General features: G+C 52.7%; 7 protein-coding genes across 7 annotated transcripts; 3 read left to right on the top strand and 4 right to left on the bottom strand.

The window, feature by feature from the left end:
• Positions 1–904: 904 nt before the first annotated feature.
• On the top strand, positions 905–1,435 carry PpBr36_07986 (uncharacterized protein; the record flags this gene model as incomplete). Its single annotated transcript, XM_029895119.1, has 2 exons — positions 905–1,046; positions 1,236–1,435. The coding sequence occupies 2 exons, from the start codon at positions 905–907 to the stop codon at positions 1,433–1,435; spliced, it is 342 nt and encodes a 113-aa protein (XP_029747594.1).
• A 573-nt stretch (positions 1,436–2,008) lies between these two features.
• Positions 2,009–5,345, bottom strand: PpBr36_07985 (uncharacterized protein; the record flags this gene model as incomplete). The annotated part of the gene is made up of 2 exons (XM_029895118.1): positions 2,009–5,039; positions 5,107–5,345. The coding sequence occupies 2 exons, from the start codon at positions 5,343–5,345 to the stop codon at positions 2,009–2,011; spliced, it is 3,270 nt and encodes a 1,089-aa protein (XP_029747754.1).
• Positions 5,346–6,183: 838 nt separating this feature from the next.
• Positions 6,184–6,827, bottom strand: PpBr36_07984 (uncharacterized protein; the record flags this gene model as incomplete). Its single annotated transcript, XM_029895117.1, has 2 exons — positions 6,590–6,827; positions 6,184–6,291 (listed from the first exon to the last, which is right to left on the bottom strand). Exons 1-2 carry the CDS (start codon positions 6,737–6,739, stop codon positions 6,184–6,186), a joined length of 258 nt encoding a protein of 85 aa, XP_029746697.1. The 5' UTR covers positions 6,740–6,827.
• A 491-nt stretch (positions 6,828–7,318) lies between these two features.
• PpBr36_07983 (uncharacterized protein) lies at positions 7,319–7,935 on the top strand (the record flags this gene model as incomplete). Its single annotated transcript, XM_029895116.1, has 2 exons — positions 7,319–7,721; positions 7,871–7,935. 2 exons carry the CDS (start codon positions 7,319–7,321, stop codon positions 7,933–7,935), a joined length of 468 nt encoding a protein of 155 aa, XP_029747596.1.
• Positions 7,936–8,146: 211 nt separating this feature from the next.
• PpBr36_07982 (uncharacterized protein) lies at positions 8,147–8,789 on the bottom strand (the record flags this gene model as incomplete). The annotated part of the gene is made up of 2 exons (XM_029895115.1): positions 8,147–8,281; positions 8,364–8,789. 2 exons carry the CDS (start codon positions 8,787–8,789, stop codon positions 8,147–8,149), a joined length of 561 nt encoding a protein of 186 aa, XP_029747595.1.
• Positions 8,790–10,780: 1,991 nt separating this feature from the next.
• Positions 10,781–11,891, bottom strand: PpBr36_07981 (uncharacterized protein; the record flags this gene model as incomplete). Its single annotated transcript, XM_029895114.1, has 5 exons — positions 10,781–11,167; positions 11,229–11,441; positions 11,544–11,638; positions 11,711–11,773; positions 11,885–11,891. 5 exons carry the CDS (start codon positions 11,889–11,891, stop codon positions 10,781–10,783), a joined length of 765 nt encoding a protein of 254 aa, XP_029746703.1.
• Positions 11,892–12,681: 790 nt separating this feature from the next.
• On the top strand, positions 12,682–13,989 carry PpBr36_07980 (uncharacterized protein; the record flags this gene model as incomplete). The annotated part of the gene is made up of 1 exon (XM_029895113.1): positions 12,682–13,989. One exon carries the CDS (start codon positions 12,682–12,684, stop codon positions 13,987–13,989), a length of 1,308 nt encoding a protein of 435 aa, XP_029747597.1.
• Positions 13,990–14,383: the final 394 nt, after the last annotated feature.

Below are 14,383 nucleotides of genomic sequence, written 5' to 3'. Positions count from 1 at the left end.
CCCCCACAAAGTAGCCGCCTCCATATATTTTGCCTCCACCTCCGCAGCGTCTAGCTGGAGCTAATTAACCCCCGTGCTGCGTTTGGCGCCAGTTTCCCTCAATGGTACGTACCTGTAGTCAGCCAGTCACCTGCTGAGCGTGGTCAGTCACATCGTCGTTGATAACACTAGGCTGTTCACATTAACACATAACGCGCACTACTGTCATCGCTAGCCCTTCGCCTAGCCTGCCGCCTTACTCGGCACGCTTGGCACAAGATGAAAAAGCGGATAGATGCGCGGATGCCCTGTCTTGTGGTTTCTTCGCCCTTTTGGCATGATGATGAGAGACACCTTTAAGCAACCACATGTATACTACTACATCGGGTTCAAGGTTATCTATCCTCTTTATAACAGCAGCCTCTCGGTTTCGAGAGGTCGAAAAAAAAGTCAGACGGATGCACAAGCATATGCAAGCGCAAGCCGTCGGATCCGGGCTTGTCATGGAAAGGGTCGACATTTGTAACATCACCTTCTCGCTCGGCACGCATCCGGTTTGGCATTCTGGCGCCGTCGTTTATGACAGAACTACCGCCAGCCCTTCAGAAAAAAAAAAAAAAAAACCCCGACCGGCAAGCTTTGCTCAAAGTTTCTGCTAACTTCAGGGGCAATGAACGCCACCCCCAGTCCGAGGTCACCATAGACAGTAGATAGTGGCCGCCCCAACGTGAATGTCAAAACCCCCCCTCTTAGCCTACCGGATTCCATTTGCATGGTTTGTCTCAAAATGAATGCTATATCCTCCTTCAAACGTGTATCTCTTTTCTTTCTTTTATGTTTTTAGCCACTACAGCATTGTTCATTTTTCCCATTCTAAAATCTCAATCTCATCATCCCCTGGTGACCTGCTCCTTGTTCTTCCACGATGCAGTTTCTATTTGCCCTTCTTACGGCCGCCGCCGTCCTCGTTTCTGCCCAGTCCGGGAGCAATTTTGACGGCTTGATCTCCCAAATACCCCAGTGTGCCTATATCTGCCTTGGGGAAGCCGCAGGGTCCACCGGCTGTGGTGTGAGCGATATCCAGTGCATGTGTAGTCGCATTTCCTTGGTCAGCGGCTCTACCTCTACTTGTTTATCCAAGGCTTGTTCCGCTGATCAAATTACGAGTGAGTGTTCCATTTTTTTTTTTACTCTCCTTCTCTCTACCTGGAACATTTTTTTAATTGACCACTCGAACTAAACTCGGCAATGAGCAGACCTTAACTCTTCTATTGGCAAAGTCTGCACCGACAACGGTGCACCTAATCCCGCCGCCGCGAAAACGGCGACGAGCAACGGCACCACACCCGCGACTACAGACGTTCCTTCATCGTCACAAACATCTGATGCCGCCCGGCTCAAGTTACAATTGGCCATTATGGCTATCTTCTCCGCCTTGTCCGTCGCCATAGTTTGATTCTTCCGATGTGGTGGATTGCTGTTTGCAGAGTTGGCTGGAAAGCTTTACATGTCTTAAGGACCGTTCAAGTCTCCTAGGGATGAGCCAGGTCATCATAAGGAACGCGGCGGAAATTCTTTTATTGGGGGGAACGTCTCTTTGTTTTTGGAACCTTTGGAAGATACACGAAAAATAAAAGATTGCGAATTCTCGATCATTATTCCCATCATATCGCTTTATAATATATACATGTCTGACGGCTTAAATATAACATCAAATCATCATCGCGTCTTGCCCAGTCCAAAAGGAAAAACAGCACACAGCACCAACACCGTTACATCCGAGCCGAGCCTAAATATGAAAATATAGAGAATATGCCCTTGCAGGCTCTCTATGACATGGTAGGAAATAAAAAGGTGGTGTCCGGTATCGAAACCCAAAGTTTCCAATAATCAAGGTAAAGGTAGTGATGTTGGAGATTTTGGGGCAGTTTCCTTGAAACAGTCCACGAAGGATGGTATAAAAAATGGTGATAAAAATAGAAAAATATCGCGGGATTACACCCACGCATTCTTGGGGAATGGAAAAACTTCAGTAGCCACTCCCATGCCGTCTCGATCTGCCTGTTCCAATATCTATTCTGCTCATCTCTTCCATGAGTGCCCATTGCTCTGACCCGGCTCGGCTATCATGACCGTGCCGCCCGTTCCATGCCACTGGCGGTCCGGGTGCGGGGAGTGCTCCGCTCATAACGGGCACCCCAGGATCAACGCCACCACCATAGAGACTTGGTGATCCGCCGCCATACATTGGAATCTTGGCGGGGATTGGGGGCGGACCTCCACCACTTGCAGTCTGGTGATGGTCCATGCTGTTTCTTCCGCTGCCTTGGTAAAGCACGAGAGGGGCGTGGCTGTGATTCTCATTTTGCTGCAACTGATCGAACGTGCTTGCCCTCTGTAGCGGACGGGGCGACGAGTGGTTGTCCTGGTGATAGGGTGCCTTGATAGGTGCCAGTGGGCTCGGCCCTGGTGCGCCGGTCTCGAAGGATGCCACGGCGCTCATTCCGCGGCTGTGCGTCTTCTTCTGAAGCCTATTGCGTCCAGCCGACGAGCTCTCTCCATAACTGGGAAAGGACGACGTGCTGCTCGAACTGCCGCCACTGTATGTCACAGCGGACGACCCTGGTGGTCTTGCTGCCGCTATTATCAGCTGCCTTCTTCCCGAAGGTCCAATCGGCAGTCCACTTGAACCAATGCCCCCTTCTGGCTTTTTCTTATTCCTCTCTTCATATGGTTCCGGCTCAGGCGCCCACGATTCCATGGGCAAGTGATCGCTGGGGTCGATTTCTTTGCCGTCATGGGTAATGATCTTGCCCGTGGCCTCATTGAAATCAGGGTTTGCTCTCTTCTTCTCCGCTTTTACAGCCGCTACCTTTGGGTTGAGTTCGTCGAACGAGTCGGGAGCGAAGGGCATGCCCGAAAGTCGACTCGAATCAGGTGGCGGAGGTGCTGGGGATACCGATTTGCGCCTGATAGTATGTTTTTGCGTTGGAAGAGGTGACAGTGATCGGGGTTTTGACAAAACTCCTGACGAGCGCTCATTGTTGTACATGGCTTGTGTAGGACCATTGTCAAACGATTTGTGATGTTGAGGCACAGATCCGCTGAACTGCTGCGGCGGAGGACCGTCTTGGCTATACTCTATCATCTGTCTTCCGCGAGTTGGTATTGCCATGGCCGAGTTGCGACGACCCTCTTGCCGCTTCCCCTCATTAATTCGTGAGGAAAGCTCGAGCGCAAGGCTAGGGTCAGCACCGGGCACCAGAGACGCAGGAACATCTGGAAGCGCGGAGAAGACGGGACTCCGCTGGGCGGGATGTTGGCTGTCACGAGGGTCGTGGCGGTAATGGGTGGTGCTATCGGTGTGACTTGTATGAGATATGGGCACGGGGCTCGTTTGGTAAAGGTCCTGGGATGGTTTACGACCGGGCATCGGACTGGCAGGGTGGTGCTCCTTGTGGGGACTGGGACCGGGACTCACATGGTAGTGGTCTACCATGGGATTGGGGCTGGGGCTCCTCTGACGGTTATTCCGTGGCGATGCAGAGGCCCCGTACCCGTCTCTGGACTGGTAGACGTCAGGGCTCGTGCCGTAATTGCTGTAACTGGGAACGCCGGTGACAACATCCTGGTGGTATCCATTTGACTGTCGGCGACCATTTTGCTGTTGGTGGTGGTGATAGTGGGGGGATTGGGCTACCGCCGGGGATGGGCCGCCGTGCACGAGGGCACTGCTGCTGCGGCCACTCAGACTAAGAGGTGCGGGCGTTGCCGTGGTATCGTACTCCGGTACGCTGTATTGCGCGGGAGACTGCGGGTGGCGCGATGTGCTTTTCCGGAACGTTTGCACCGCCCCGTTGGGCGAGTCCGGATCATCCTCTACAGTCGGTTGCATAGATCGTTGGGTCCCCTCGTGCCCAGTGTCAAATGATCGGTGCCGAGGCGGAGGCTGCTGCTGGTGGTGTTGGTGGTGGTGGCCATCTTCGTCCGCATGTTGCGGAACAGCAGCGGCTGCTGGAGCGGAGTCGTATGGCCTATATGTCGGCCGGCCAGGATACGCAGCAGAACCCACCGACTGTCTGTGAGCCGCGCTCCGCAACACATCTTGCCTCATTGTTGGAGGTGCACCTCGCATACTGCCATCAAAGCTGCCTGGCCTGATTGCTAGGTCAACCGGAGCCCCAACAGCGGCCCCGCTGCTACCCCGACTCCTGTGCACTGGAGGTGGGGGCGGGCGATCGTCATCGTCCACCGGCGGCTGCCGATGGTTATCCATTGGGGACATGCCTCGAGGGTCGTATTGGTCTCGTTCAGGCTCAAAAGACGCATGTGACCCTTGCCTATCACGCCCATGATACTGATTCTGGGCATGGGTCTGAGAATAGTTACCCGAGTACTGGGACCTGTTGTCCATTCCGCCGAAGTCCGGCTCCTCTGCCCTGACTGCATACTTGTCCGAATATCTGTGAGCATGTGGCTGGTGCTGCGGCGGGGTAACGTAACCCGGTCCGACAGCCGGGGCCGGAGAGTTGTGATGGCTTTTTGGCACTGGTCTTGAGGAGGGAGACGGGGTGCTGTATTCTAGGGTCTGCAGAGGCGACTGATTGGGTACATATGAAGACGGAGTGCTTGGCTGTTTTCGAGGAGGGGTCTGCATGTGATCTGGTTGTGGTGCCGGTGGTTGTTGAGGCTGAGCGGTTGGCACGGGACCGTTGGGAGGTTCCGTGGGCAGTGGTCTGCGTTTGGGTGCAGCTGCCGGCTGTACAGCAGCGTTGCTGAGATCACTGTTTGAAGCAACAGGTCTTGGCTTCGCAGCTGGCTTCTCGGGCTTCGGACGCGTGTCGTAATAGGTAATCTCGAGCCTAATCTCCCCTGCATATTTGCTACGGAAGTTCAGGGTGTGCCATGTGTCGCTCTGGCCGCCGCCGACTACGAGTATGTCGCGCAGGTCGATCCATGTCTCACCAATCAGGTCCGTTTTTTTGTCGTCGTTGAAGACGGATACCTTGAGCTGGTTATAGTCGGGGCAGTCGTGGACTGTGAATCTGAGCTCCTGGTCCCTACACGCGAGAGCATGTCAGAATTTATAACGTACAAAGGTAGCCAATCGCGCCCAATCGCACTCACCACTTGGGGGTCTGGCCTCCGCGCACGTCGGTCGCGGTCTTCTTGGCTTCCTTCCCCAGCCTGGCGGCGCAATACGGGTCTTGCTTGCCTATGGTTTTTCGGTTGGGGAGGTTCTTGGCCTTGTCGACAACAAGCACTAGAGTGCCAATTTCGGGGCCATCGATGCTCATGTCGGAAAAGATACCCGAAGTATGCATGTTGTTGAGCGGGTGGTGCTCACGCTTCTTGATGGTCGCCATCTCGACCAATTGGCTGGGAGCTCGCGTTTGAAAAACCACCGATCGTTCTCGACGACCTGACCTCGCAGCGGTGGCAAAGCAAGAAAGCTGCCCTGCACGAACTGCGAAGCCGTGATTATAACCGACCGGTTCAAGGCGCCCTGGAAGCCAGCCCGGTTTATCAAAGTAGTTTGCAAGGTCGAGGTACTTCGTTAGCGTGTTTATGAAATTGTTTATTTGTTTGCGTTGGGTTGCGGGGCTGCCCCGACTGTTGAACGAATGGGCTAAAAGAATCAACTACAGCACAGTGCAGTTCCCAGTTGTGGAATTAATGACGACGACGCCGCCAAGAATTTAAAAACGAAAAGAGAGAGAGAATAAAAAAAAAGAACGATAAAGAATGGCAATGAAAGTGAGAGAGTGAGAGAGGGTTGAATACCAACAATGAAAGGTCTAGTAGTATATGAAAGATGGAAGCAATAATCTTGCAACCCTCACAACAACGAATGGGACAAAGGGCAGGCACGGCGAGATGTACCCAGGTCGAATAAATCCCCAGAACGGAAAATAATCAGTTGGCTGGAAAGTTGGTAAGGCCGCACGGCACGTGTGTTTGTGTGTCTGTGATGGGCACCTCCCCTCAAGCTATTACCCTGTACGGTAAGGTAGTCCAGTCGGATTTGGTACCTGGAGGCTGGTGGGGGAAGAGGGGTGGCGGCCTGACGGTGGCTGGGGTATCACTAATATCACGATTAAGTCGACCTGGATGGATACCTACTTTGATAGACTACTCAAACAATTAGTGGGCTGTACAGCATAGCGCAGGTAGTGGAGACACTTTGTGTGCACGTACCCCTGGCTATCCGATGTACAGATGTAAAAAGTAGTTTAGCGCCAGCTGGCCCAGGGTCCACCCGTGGCTGTGAAACATTAAGAGAAGAATGTCGAGTTTTGTCGGCAGTCCAAGCTATCTACAGTGATTGATGATCCAGTTGTTGATCTGATCGTCTACCTGGATTTTCTTCTCGAATAGTTGCGATTGAATTACGTACTCACCAGATAATTGACTTTTTCTGAAGCAAGCAGGATAGGCTTGGCTGAAGCATTTACACAAGCAAAGATCAGAAAAGACTAACTGACAGATCGAACCTTGGTGGGTGGCAGTGTTGGGATTCGCGCCAGAACCGAGCCAAGGTTCGGATGAGCTGACGCAGCCTCGTCCCTTTTGAACTCTGATGCTGAAAAACAAGGTACTTGCTGCGTACCTTGTACGTACTGTACTGTACGTATTTTCGTACTGCATCTGGCCAAGTTCCTTCTCCCTTTTTGAAGAGCCCAAAGCGCTGAACGGCCCGGCACTCAACCCATGTTGATGGCTTTTTTGGAACGCATAACATGAAAGAAGAGCCCAGCATCCACTCTACCGACACATATCTGCTTCTCGGTGAGGACGCTAGAACCGCACTCTCCCAATAGTCGCGAGTTCCCGTGTCTTGGATCGATCTATTACTGAAATGGCCACATATATACAATCGTAGCCACCCGGTAAATAGGGATGTCCAAGCCACTAATTGGCGTGTTCTAGCCTGGAAACAACTTTCCATTGAATTTTCCATCTGTTTGGTTGTTCTGTCTTGGCTGCCTACCCTTCGTACTTGGTGGTAAATAATTACCTGCAGTACCGGGGGTATCAACCTGCCGAGACCTTGCTGCAACGGCTGTTGGATTGTGACAATGCCAAGGCACTGGAATCAGGCACATATGGACCCACCAGCAACCAGCCACCTTACGTGATGCATGTAGTACGCACGTCCACATCTGGCACAGATTTTGGGTTTGCGGTGATTAATTACCACGTACTGTAAATCAACTCGCTTGGCAATAGTTTGCACCTGTAGAACTGCATACTGTTTTGTATCCAGTATTGCGCCTCCTGCCTACATTACCTCCTACCTATCTATCTACGTGGCTTGTTTGTGCCAGGTACCGGCAGCATGTCTGCCTCAGTAAACCAGTCCGCGCCGATTGACCAACCCGGCGCCTCAAATTACATCCTCGCCTTCATTGCTGTAGGCTGCGCCTGGGGATTGACAACGCCCTTTATCCGTCGTGCTGCGCGCACGCACAGCCCCGCGCCGCACCCCATCCTGGAGGCCGAGCACGTGCGAACCAGCTTCCTCCGGTCAAGGATCTATGGCGCCTTCTTCGCCGTAATCGATCTGTTGCGAAACCCGCGCTACGCCGTACCTCTGCTGTTGAACCTGACGGGTAGCGTCTGGTTTTTTCTGCTGATAGGAAATGCTGAGCTCAGCCTGACGGTGCCCATTGTCAACACCATGGCTTTCCTATTCACAGTCATTGGCGAGTGGTGGGTAGAAAACAAGGTCATCAGCCGAGGTATCTATGCGTCCTTCCTTTTTTTTTTTTTTTTTTTTACTCTTTTTTTTGACTTGTCCCTTGCTAGAATTTACGCCATCACTGTCTCTTTCCCAGTCTTGAGAATAGACCATACCAATGTTCTGACCCCATATATTTCTCATCATTAGACACCATGCTTGGAATGCTTCTGTCACTTGGTGGTATAGCATTGTGTGTTCAAAGCAAACTATGAAGCCGGAGCTCGTCGCTACCTCTCTGGTGTTTTCAGCTCAACGGTGTCCTGTCTCATTGCTTCAGTCATCACATAGACATGCCATAGCCGCATCTCGGTATACAGCCCTGGTATCAGCAATCGCTTGGTAAAATCATACTATGCTATATTAGTCGACGTGGCGCAACTTAAATGACAAAGAAAACACCGTCATCACCAGACTATCCTGCCATCAAGCACGACGCCGAGACCGCAGCCAACGCTGCACGGCTCGCAGGCTTGGGTCCTCACCGGTCCAACGACCTAGCTCAATGTCGGAGGCCTGGAGCTGGTTGTAGACTGCCTCGTCCGTGATGGTTTCGTACTCCTGTATCGTTCGTATTCCAGTCAGTAACCTTGTTCCGCACCAGTTCCCTCAAGCATCAACTAGAGAAGATGGGAAGACCAACCCTGCGTAGTGCACGGTCACAGGCTTTGAGCTGCGCCGAATGTCCCGCGTGTGGCCGCCGGCCCTGCAGTATCTGGAAGCGCGCCGCAACCCATCTCTGCGCGGCGCCCTGACGCAGCCAGATCTTGTGTGACTCGTGTCGGCGGGAAAAGGCGTCGAGAAGGCTCTGTAGCAGCTCGGCTTTTTCTTGCTCCTCCTGCCCGCCCTTGACCTGAGGCACGCTCGTGTCGGCACCGCAGTTGAGGATATGTTGACCGTCGAGTGCGCACTGACGCAGAGCCGCCCACCCTTCCGAGTAGTAATCGTTCATGTCGTCGGGCGTGTCGGGCACCTCTGCGATACAGGTTTGAAGGTCCCTGAAGTCGGCAAGGAGCTCGCCTACCCGGATTTGTCGATACTCGTTGTCTTTATCGGCAAAGTGATGCATGTTAGCCTCTGAACTTCATACCTTGTTGCTGGTTCATGCGGCAGAGATCAGTGTCTGGTCAAAACTTACAGCCGTCCATTTCCAGTTTCCGAGTTGGCAGGGATGAAGAAAGCTGTATGCAATCCGATAGACTGGTCGTATGTAATGGTAGTGAAGTATGGACCGCTAAAGACAATATTGCCAAAATGACAGAAGAGGCTTGAGGTGAGTTGCAGAGAGACAAGGCTGTGTAGTAGTTTACTGATGCTATCCTACTATTGTAACAATCTTCATTCTCGATGGCGTCCATGCGAGTATATATAGTCAGGCAGCTTGAGGACACAGTTAATTCGATGTGCTGGCCAAAATGGGCTTCGGCATAGACGCTCAGGCAGATGGTCATCCCCATCGCTTCCAGAGTAAGTCCACAACAGTGTTGCCTCCCCCCAGCGGTTGTACATCTTGACGTGGAGAAGAGGCTACGACGCCGACGCCGACGCAACAGAAAACATCATCTTGACAACGGCCCCGGGACTGACATGGTAACGACATGTACATAGTCCCATTCTCAGGTCAGATGGGGATCGTACGCATGGATACTTTGGAGCTGGAAGTAGGTGGGTATGACCCAATCTTGGAGTAGAAAGTGAGAACTACATCAAATCCGGTCCCTCAAACAGCAGGTAGGTGTGTTTTGGCCAGCGTAAAGCTCACTCGCATGCAGCCCGCAGGTGTGTTCACGACACCTGAGCCTACCCTGAATATGACGGATTGAGGGCGAAGTCCAACATTGCCGGGGGGTTTGATAAGCTATGTGAGGCAGCTTCGCAAGGTAATGATATGGCCGAGGAACATCCATGGTAGCGCCGGTGGTTTTCGAGACCAAGTCGATGATTCCGGGACAATTGCCAATGAAAGACGACGAATCAGCCCGATGACGGGTTGCTCTCAAGTGTCGAGGAGGAAAACAGGCCACGAAGCAGAGCGATGCAGGTACCAAGCACACACCAGATTTGCGACTTAGACTAGTCAGCCATGCACCCCTGAATAACAGAAATATCCCGCCAAGATCCGCCCTGTAGGGCTGGAAACCGAATATAGGTAGCGTCACCCTCCCAATGCTGCCACAGTCAGGGAGGGACTTCTTTGATTGACCTGCTTGTACAGCAGACGCCGGGGAATGATGTCATGCTCTCGGGCTGGGCGATAGACCAAGTGAGTCCAGCTGCGGGAAGGTCCCCCCTCACCGCTTGGGAGGCCACCCCGCTGCTGAGGCTGAGCCATGCACGCAGTCCTCCTCACTAACATATGAGGAGACCATGTACTCTTCAAAGCCAGCTGAAAAGCTGCGTTATTCTGAAATTGGGCTGCCCAGCTTTCGTTTCGCGCCGTGGTTGTCGGCGTGCTTTTTTTTTTTTTTTTTTTTTTTTTTTTTTTTTTTTCCTTGGCCAACGCCAATAATTACTTTCACCGACAAATCACCGGTCTGACATGGATGCCCTTCAGCCCTATGTGCGATAGAAGGAAATTGATACAAGTCACTTCGCTCCCTTGGCACTTCTTGACTGTCCACGTGCAAAAATATCATGTCTGCATCGTCACCATGATTGTAGGGTCTCCAACTGCCGAAAATTGGAAAATTGGGACAAAAAATCAAGACATAGTCTAGCATAGATCAAACCGTATCACTGGCAAGACCTGACTGATCAAGGTCTCCGCTTCGCCTGCCGTGGCTTTGTCAGTTCATACCATCGTCATCTGTTTCGTCTATTGCTTCTGATACCTTAACGTCTAGTAGTCACACATGGCCATTTTCAGACGATGCAGCCTTGCGCGAAGAAGTCAGACCCAGACGGAGCCTTAGACCACCTAGCCTGTGTCAGATTCGGGGTGAATCTCCGCCATAATTCGCCAAGTCTCTTCGGTATCGAGGCGGAGGTGGGTAATCCACCGTCGTAGGGGACCCAGATTTGCCTGCCATCCGTTGAACCATTATCATCCCGCTCACTCGCTTAGTCCTTCTCGGCGATCGCCTGTAGCCGCTCATCAATCTCGTCCTCGGTCAACTTCCTGAAGTTCGGGTTCGTGCCCTCTTGTCCGTCAAGCCGAGGACCGCCGACGATGCCAATTTCGATCTCAGTCTTCTTGAAGTCCATGCTGAGCACGGTACTGAGTGTAGTGATGGCCAGCTCCACAACCTCCTCCCAGTTGCCCTCGGCATAGTCCTTGTTCTTAAGCTTCTTCTCCAGGTGGTTCAGAGCCTCTTGCTGCTTTGGACCTGCCGCGGTGCCCTTGTATCCTGTGTAGTAGCCGGCTGGGTCGCACTTGAATAGTTGTGGGCCGTACTCCTCGTCCACCGAGACCAACGTCGTGGCGATACCGTATGGCCTCATGTATGCCTTTGCACGTTAGAGGTCAGCAAGCAGCCACGTGGTGTCATCAAGATTCTGCCTAGCGTACCCTCTGTGTGTAGACCTGGCTGATGTTTGCCAGTCTCTTGGCCAAGGCGTCGCATGGCATCTCGTAACCGTACTTGTACCGGAACTCGGCGGCCTCGCCTTGGGCACGCTGGGCAAAAGCCCTAGCATCGGCTATTGAGCCGGTTATGACGCAACCGACCTTGGGCGAGATCTGAAAGATGTGCGAGACTGACGAGGGATCGATAAGCTTGTCCTGGCGGTGGGTCAGACACCGTCGTCAGCTGTTGCGCACTTCTACAGCTTTCTGACAAAATCGTTGAGTCTTTCGGTTACGGGGGCTTGACACTGCACATACAGGCACCTTCTTCTGCGACAGGACAACGGCGCAGTCCTTGCCGCGGACGCCTACTGCCATGATGTTGGCGGCTGTGATGGCCTTGAATGCATATTCTGCCGGGGAAGACCCGCATTAGCGTACATGGCCAATGACGATATTCTCGTGTAGCTTTCTCATCGTCATACCAACTTGGTACAGCCGACCTCGGTCAGAGAAGATAGTGATATGCCGGTCGTATCCCGCACTCCCTGTCGTGATTGCATGCGAATTATTGTTAGCACAATAGCTTTTTGGCCCAAGGGCAGGTGAATAGTTTAAACGGACGGTATGGTGTTGGAGTAGAAGCAAGTGATACATACCTGACATTGTGGGCAGTTTGGTTTGGGAGGGTTTCTGTTTGAAGGGTCTGCAAAATATGACCGGGCTCTGCGATTCAAGTCAGAGAAACAGCTCGCGTGTGTGATGATATCGGACAATAACGAGGGTAGGCAGGTAAGGTACGTTGGCGAGAGGTCAGTATGGCCAAAGTGGATATCCCGCGTAGCAAGCACAAGCAGGTGAAGCTTTAGACCCAGGCGGAAGCTTTGACGCGCAACTCCCAGCTGGACGAAGCACCCCTGCAAATTATTATGAGCCTTACAAATGAGGCCGAAATAACGAAGGCGACCTTGCGGTAGGTTAATAGCGGGCAGGCCTGATTACATAACTTTAGGAAACTGAAAGCTTCCTAACCCCACTCTGTACAAGAACAGCAGAGTAGCTTGCTAGGCACCGAAACGGACAGGGGTACCGGCGGTGGGGCATGTGGGGCAACAAACACTTTCAGTCTCCGTAGTAGGAAACGAATGGGGGGGAAAAAAAGAAGCGAGTGAAAAAAGTGAAAAAGAAAAACGAGGCGACAAACCAGCAATAACTGCATGAGAGGAGAACGCCCCATTCCAGTAACCAATCCTCACCTATCGCATTCTGCTGCCAGCCGGCCAAACCTCAGGTATTGGGCTACTCCCTAAAGTCGGTGTGTAGCTGGCGGATCCCGTGTGCCAGACTTTTTTTCGGCTCCCCTCCGGCTGGCATTAGTCTGAGCCACGGCCCGGTATCACGCCTCGTCTACTTTTCCTCCGGTCTTTCGTTGTTTTCTTTTATTTGGCCTGTCGCCATGTCGTTCGCAAAGAGCATGCCAGCACAGAGAGTGCCGGCATGGAAGCGATTGGGTCTCAAGCTCAAAGGTTCTGCGGACAATGACAACACATCTTTGCTGCCGCCAAGTCAGCCTGCAGCAGTAGCGACAAGCTCCCCGTCGTCCAACATAAGCGGCTACAGCTCCAACAACAAGCGCAAAGACTATCCCGTCAGCAACGGCACCGCCGACGAGGCCTCAGTCAGCAAGCGTTCACGCACCGACCTCGATCATACCTCCCAAGGGCGCCGCAAGTCTGTGACCTTTGCCGACGGCACAAAGGGTTCTGATCCCGTCCCATCAGCAGCCACTGAGACTCCCTCCAAGCCAAAATCCAAGAAGAACAAGAAGAAGGGCAAGGGCTCCAAGACCGAAAAGCAGCCGGGACAGGACTTTAAGCCAACACAAATTCAACCAGAGCTCTCCAAGTACCTCCGCGAGTGGGAAACCTCGAGAGAGAACTGGAAGTTCAAAAAGAACTACCAGACGCTACTTGTCAAATACGCCTTTACCCCTGAGATGGTGCCTGCTGCCGACTTTGGCATTTTCCTCAAATATTCCCGCGACAGCAAGGGCGCTTCCCGCGACTGGCTCAAAAAGTCAGCGGAGGACGTTCGGAAGCAGGATCTGGCTTTCGCCTCCGCAAGTACCGGGGACGTAGCGAAAGGGCAGGAGAAATACGCGGGCCTATTAGCGAAAATGTTACAATCACACCCTAGCAGTGGCACTAACGCCAATGGGAAGCGAGTCCGCGATGACTACAACGAGGAAGATTTCGTCATGGGTGGCACCAATGCCGTCGAGCCACGGGAGCCTGAATTAACGCAGCGTCTGGTCAAAAGACTTCGAGCAGAGTTAGTTCTCGATGAACTCTCCAGTGGAGATGATTCAGAAGCCACGACGACGACGGCGACGACGGGAACCTCGGAGGCGGCGTCAACCCCTCGCGATTCAACGTTGGCATCAACATCCGATGCAGCTGTCGCGGGGGATGCTGGCGCAAAGGATGGCAGGCGAAAACGCAATCGCAACAAAAGGACACTTGCCGAAGACGACGCGAGCAGTAGCAGTGATAGCAGTGACGACGAGGATGCCGATGATGCGGATGAGGATGACGATACCTCGAGCTCTGGAACCAGCAGCAGCGGTTCCGAAGATTCCGGCTCGGAGAGCGAAGGGACACTGTTGAGGTTACAGCAACAGCGCGAGGAGCTCGACACTTCATCTGAGTCTTCAAGCAGTAGCGATTCAGATTCGGATAGCTCGTCCGACGACGACGAGCTGTAGCATGTCGATAGCAGAGCAACAACAGACGTCAGGCCGTTCCCCTTTGGCCTCGCTGTCACGCGATGCCATCGATCACTTGTCTATACCACATTAAGTTCATCACACTGGTGGCAGACCAGTGCAGCTTCCAAATCACTCGCACTTTGCTGACAATTGTTACGTTACTGTTGCACTACCTTGATCATGCCATGCGAAAGCTTTCTGTTGCAACTTGTCTGTATCCTCTAGAGGTAGTTCCTCTCATGGTTGTGATATTGATTGTGTATGGTCTCCGTCTCCCAACCTTTGTCATATGCTTGAAATTTCACGGCTTGGAAAGCTTTGTATTATGTAAACGTCTTGCTACACTCTCAAGACTGGGGTACTTCTCTCGCACTTACTATTCGAGACGATA

This window comes from Pyricularia pennisetigena, chromosome 5 (genome assembly GCF_004337985.1).
Source record: "Pyricularia pennisetigena strain Br36 chromosome 5, whole genome shotgun sequence".
Lineage (NCBI taxonomy): Eukaryota > Fungi > Ascomycota > Sordariomycetes > Magnaporthales > Pyriculariaceae > Pyricularia > Pyricularia pennisetigena.
The sequence above is the reverse complement of the archived record's forward strand: the minus strand, read 5'-3'. Positions and strand labels throughout refer to the sequence as shown.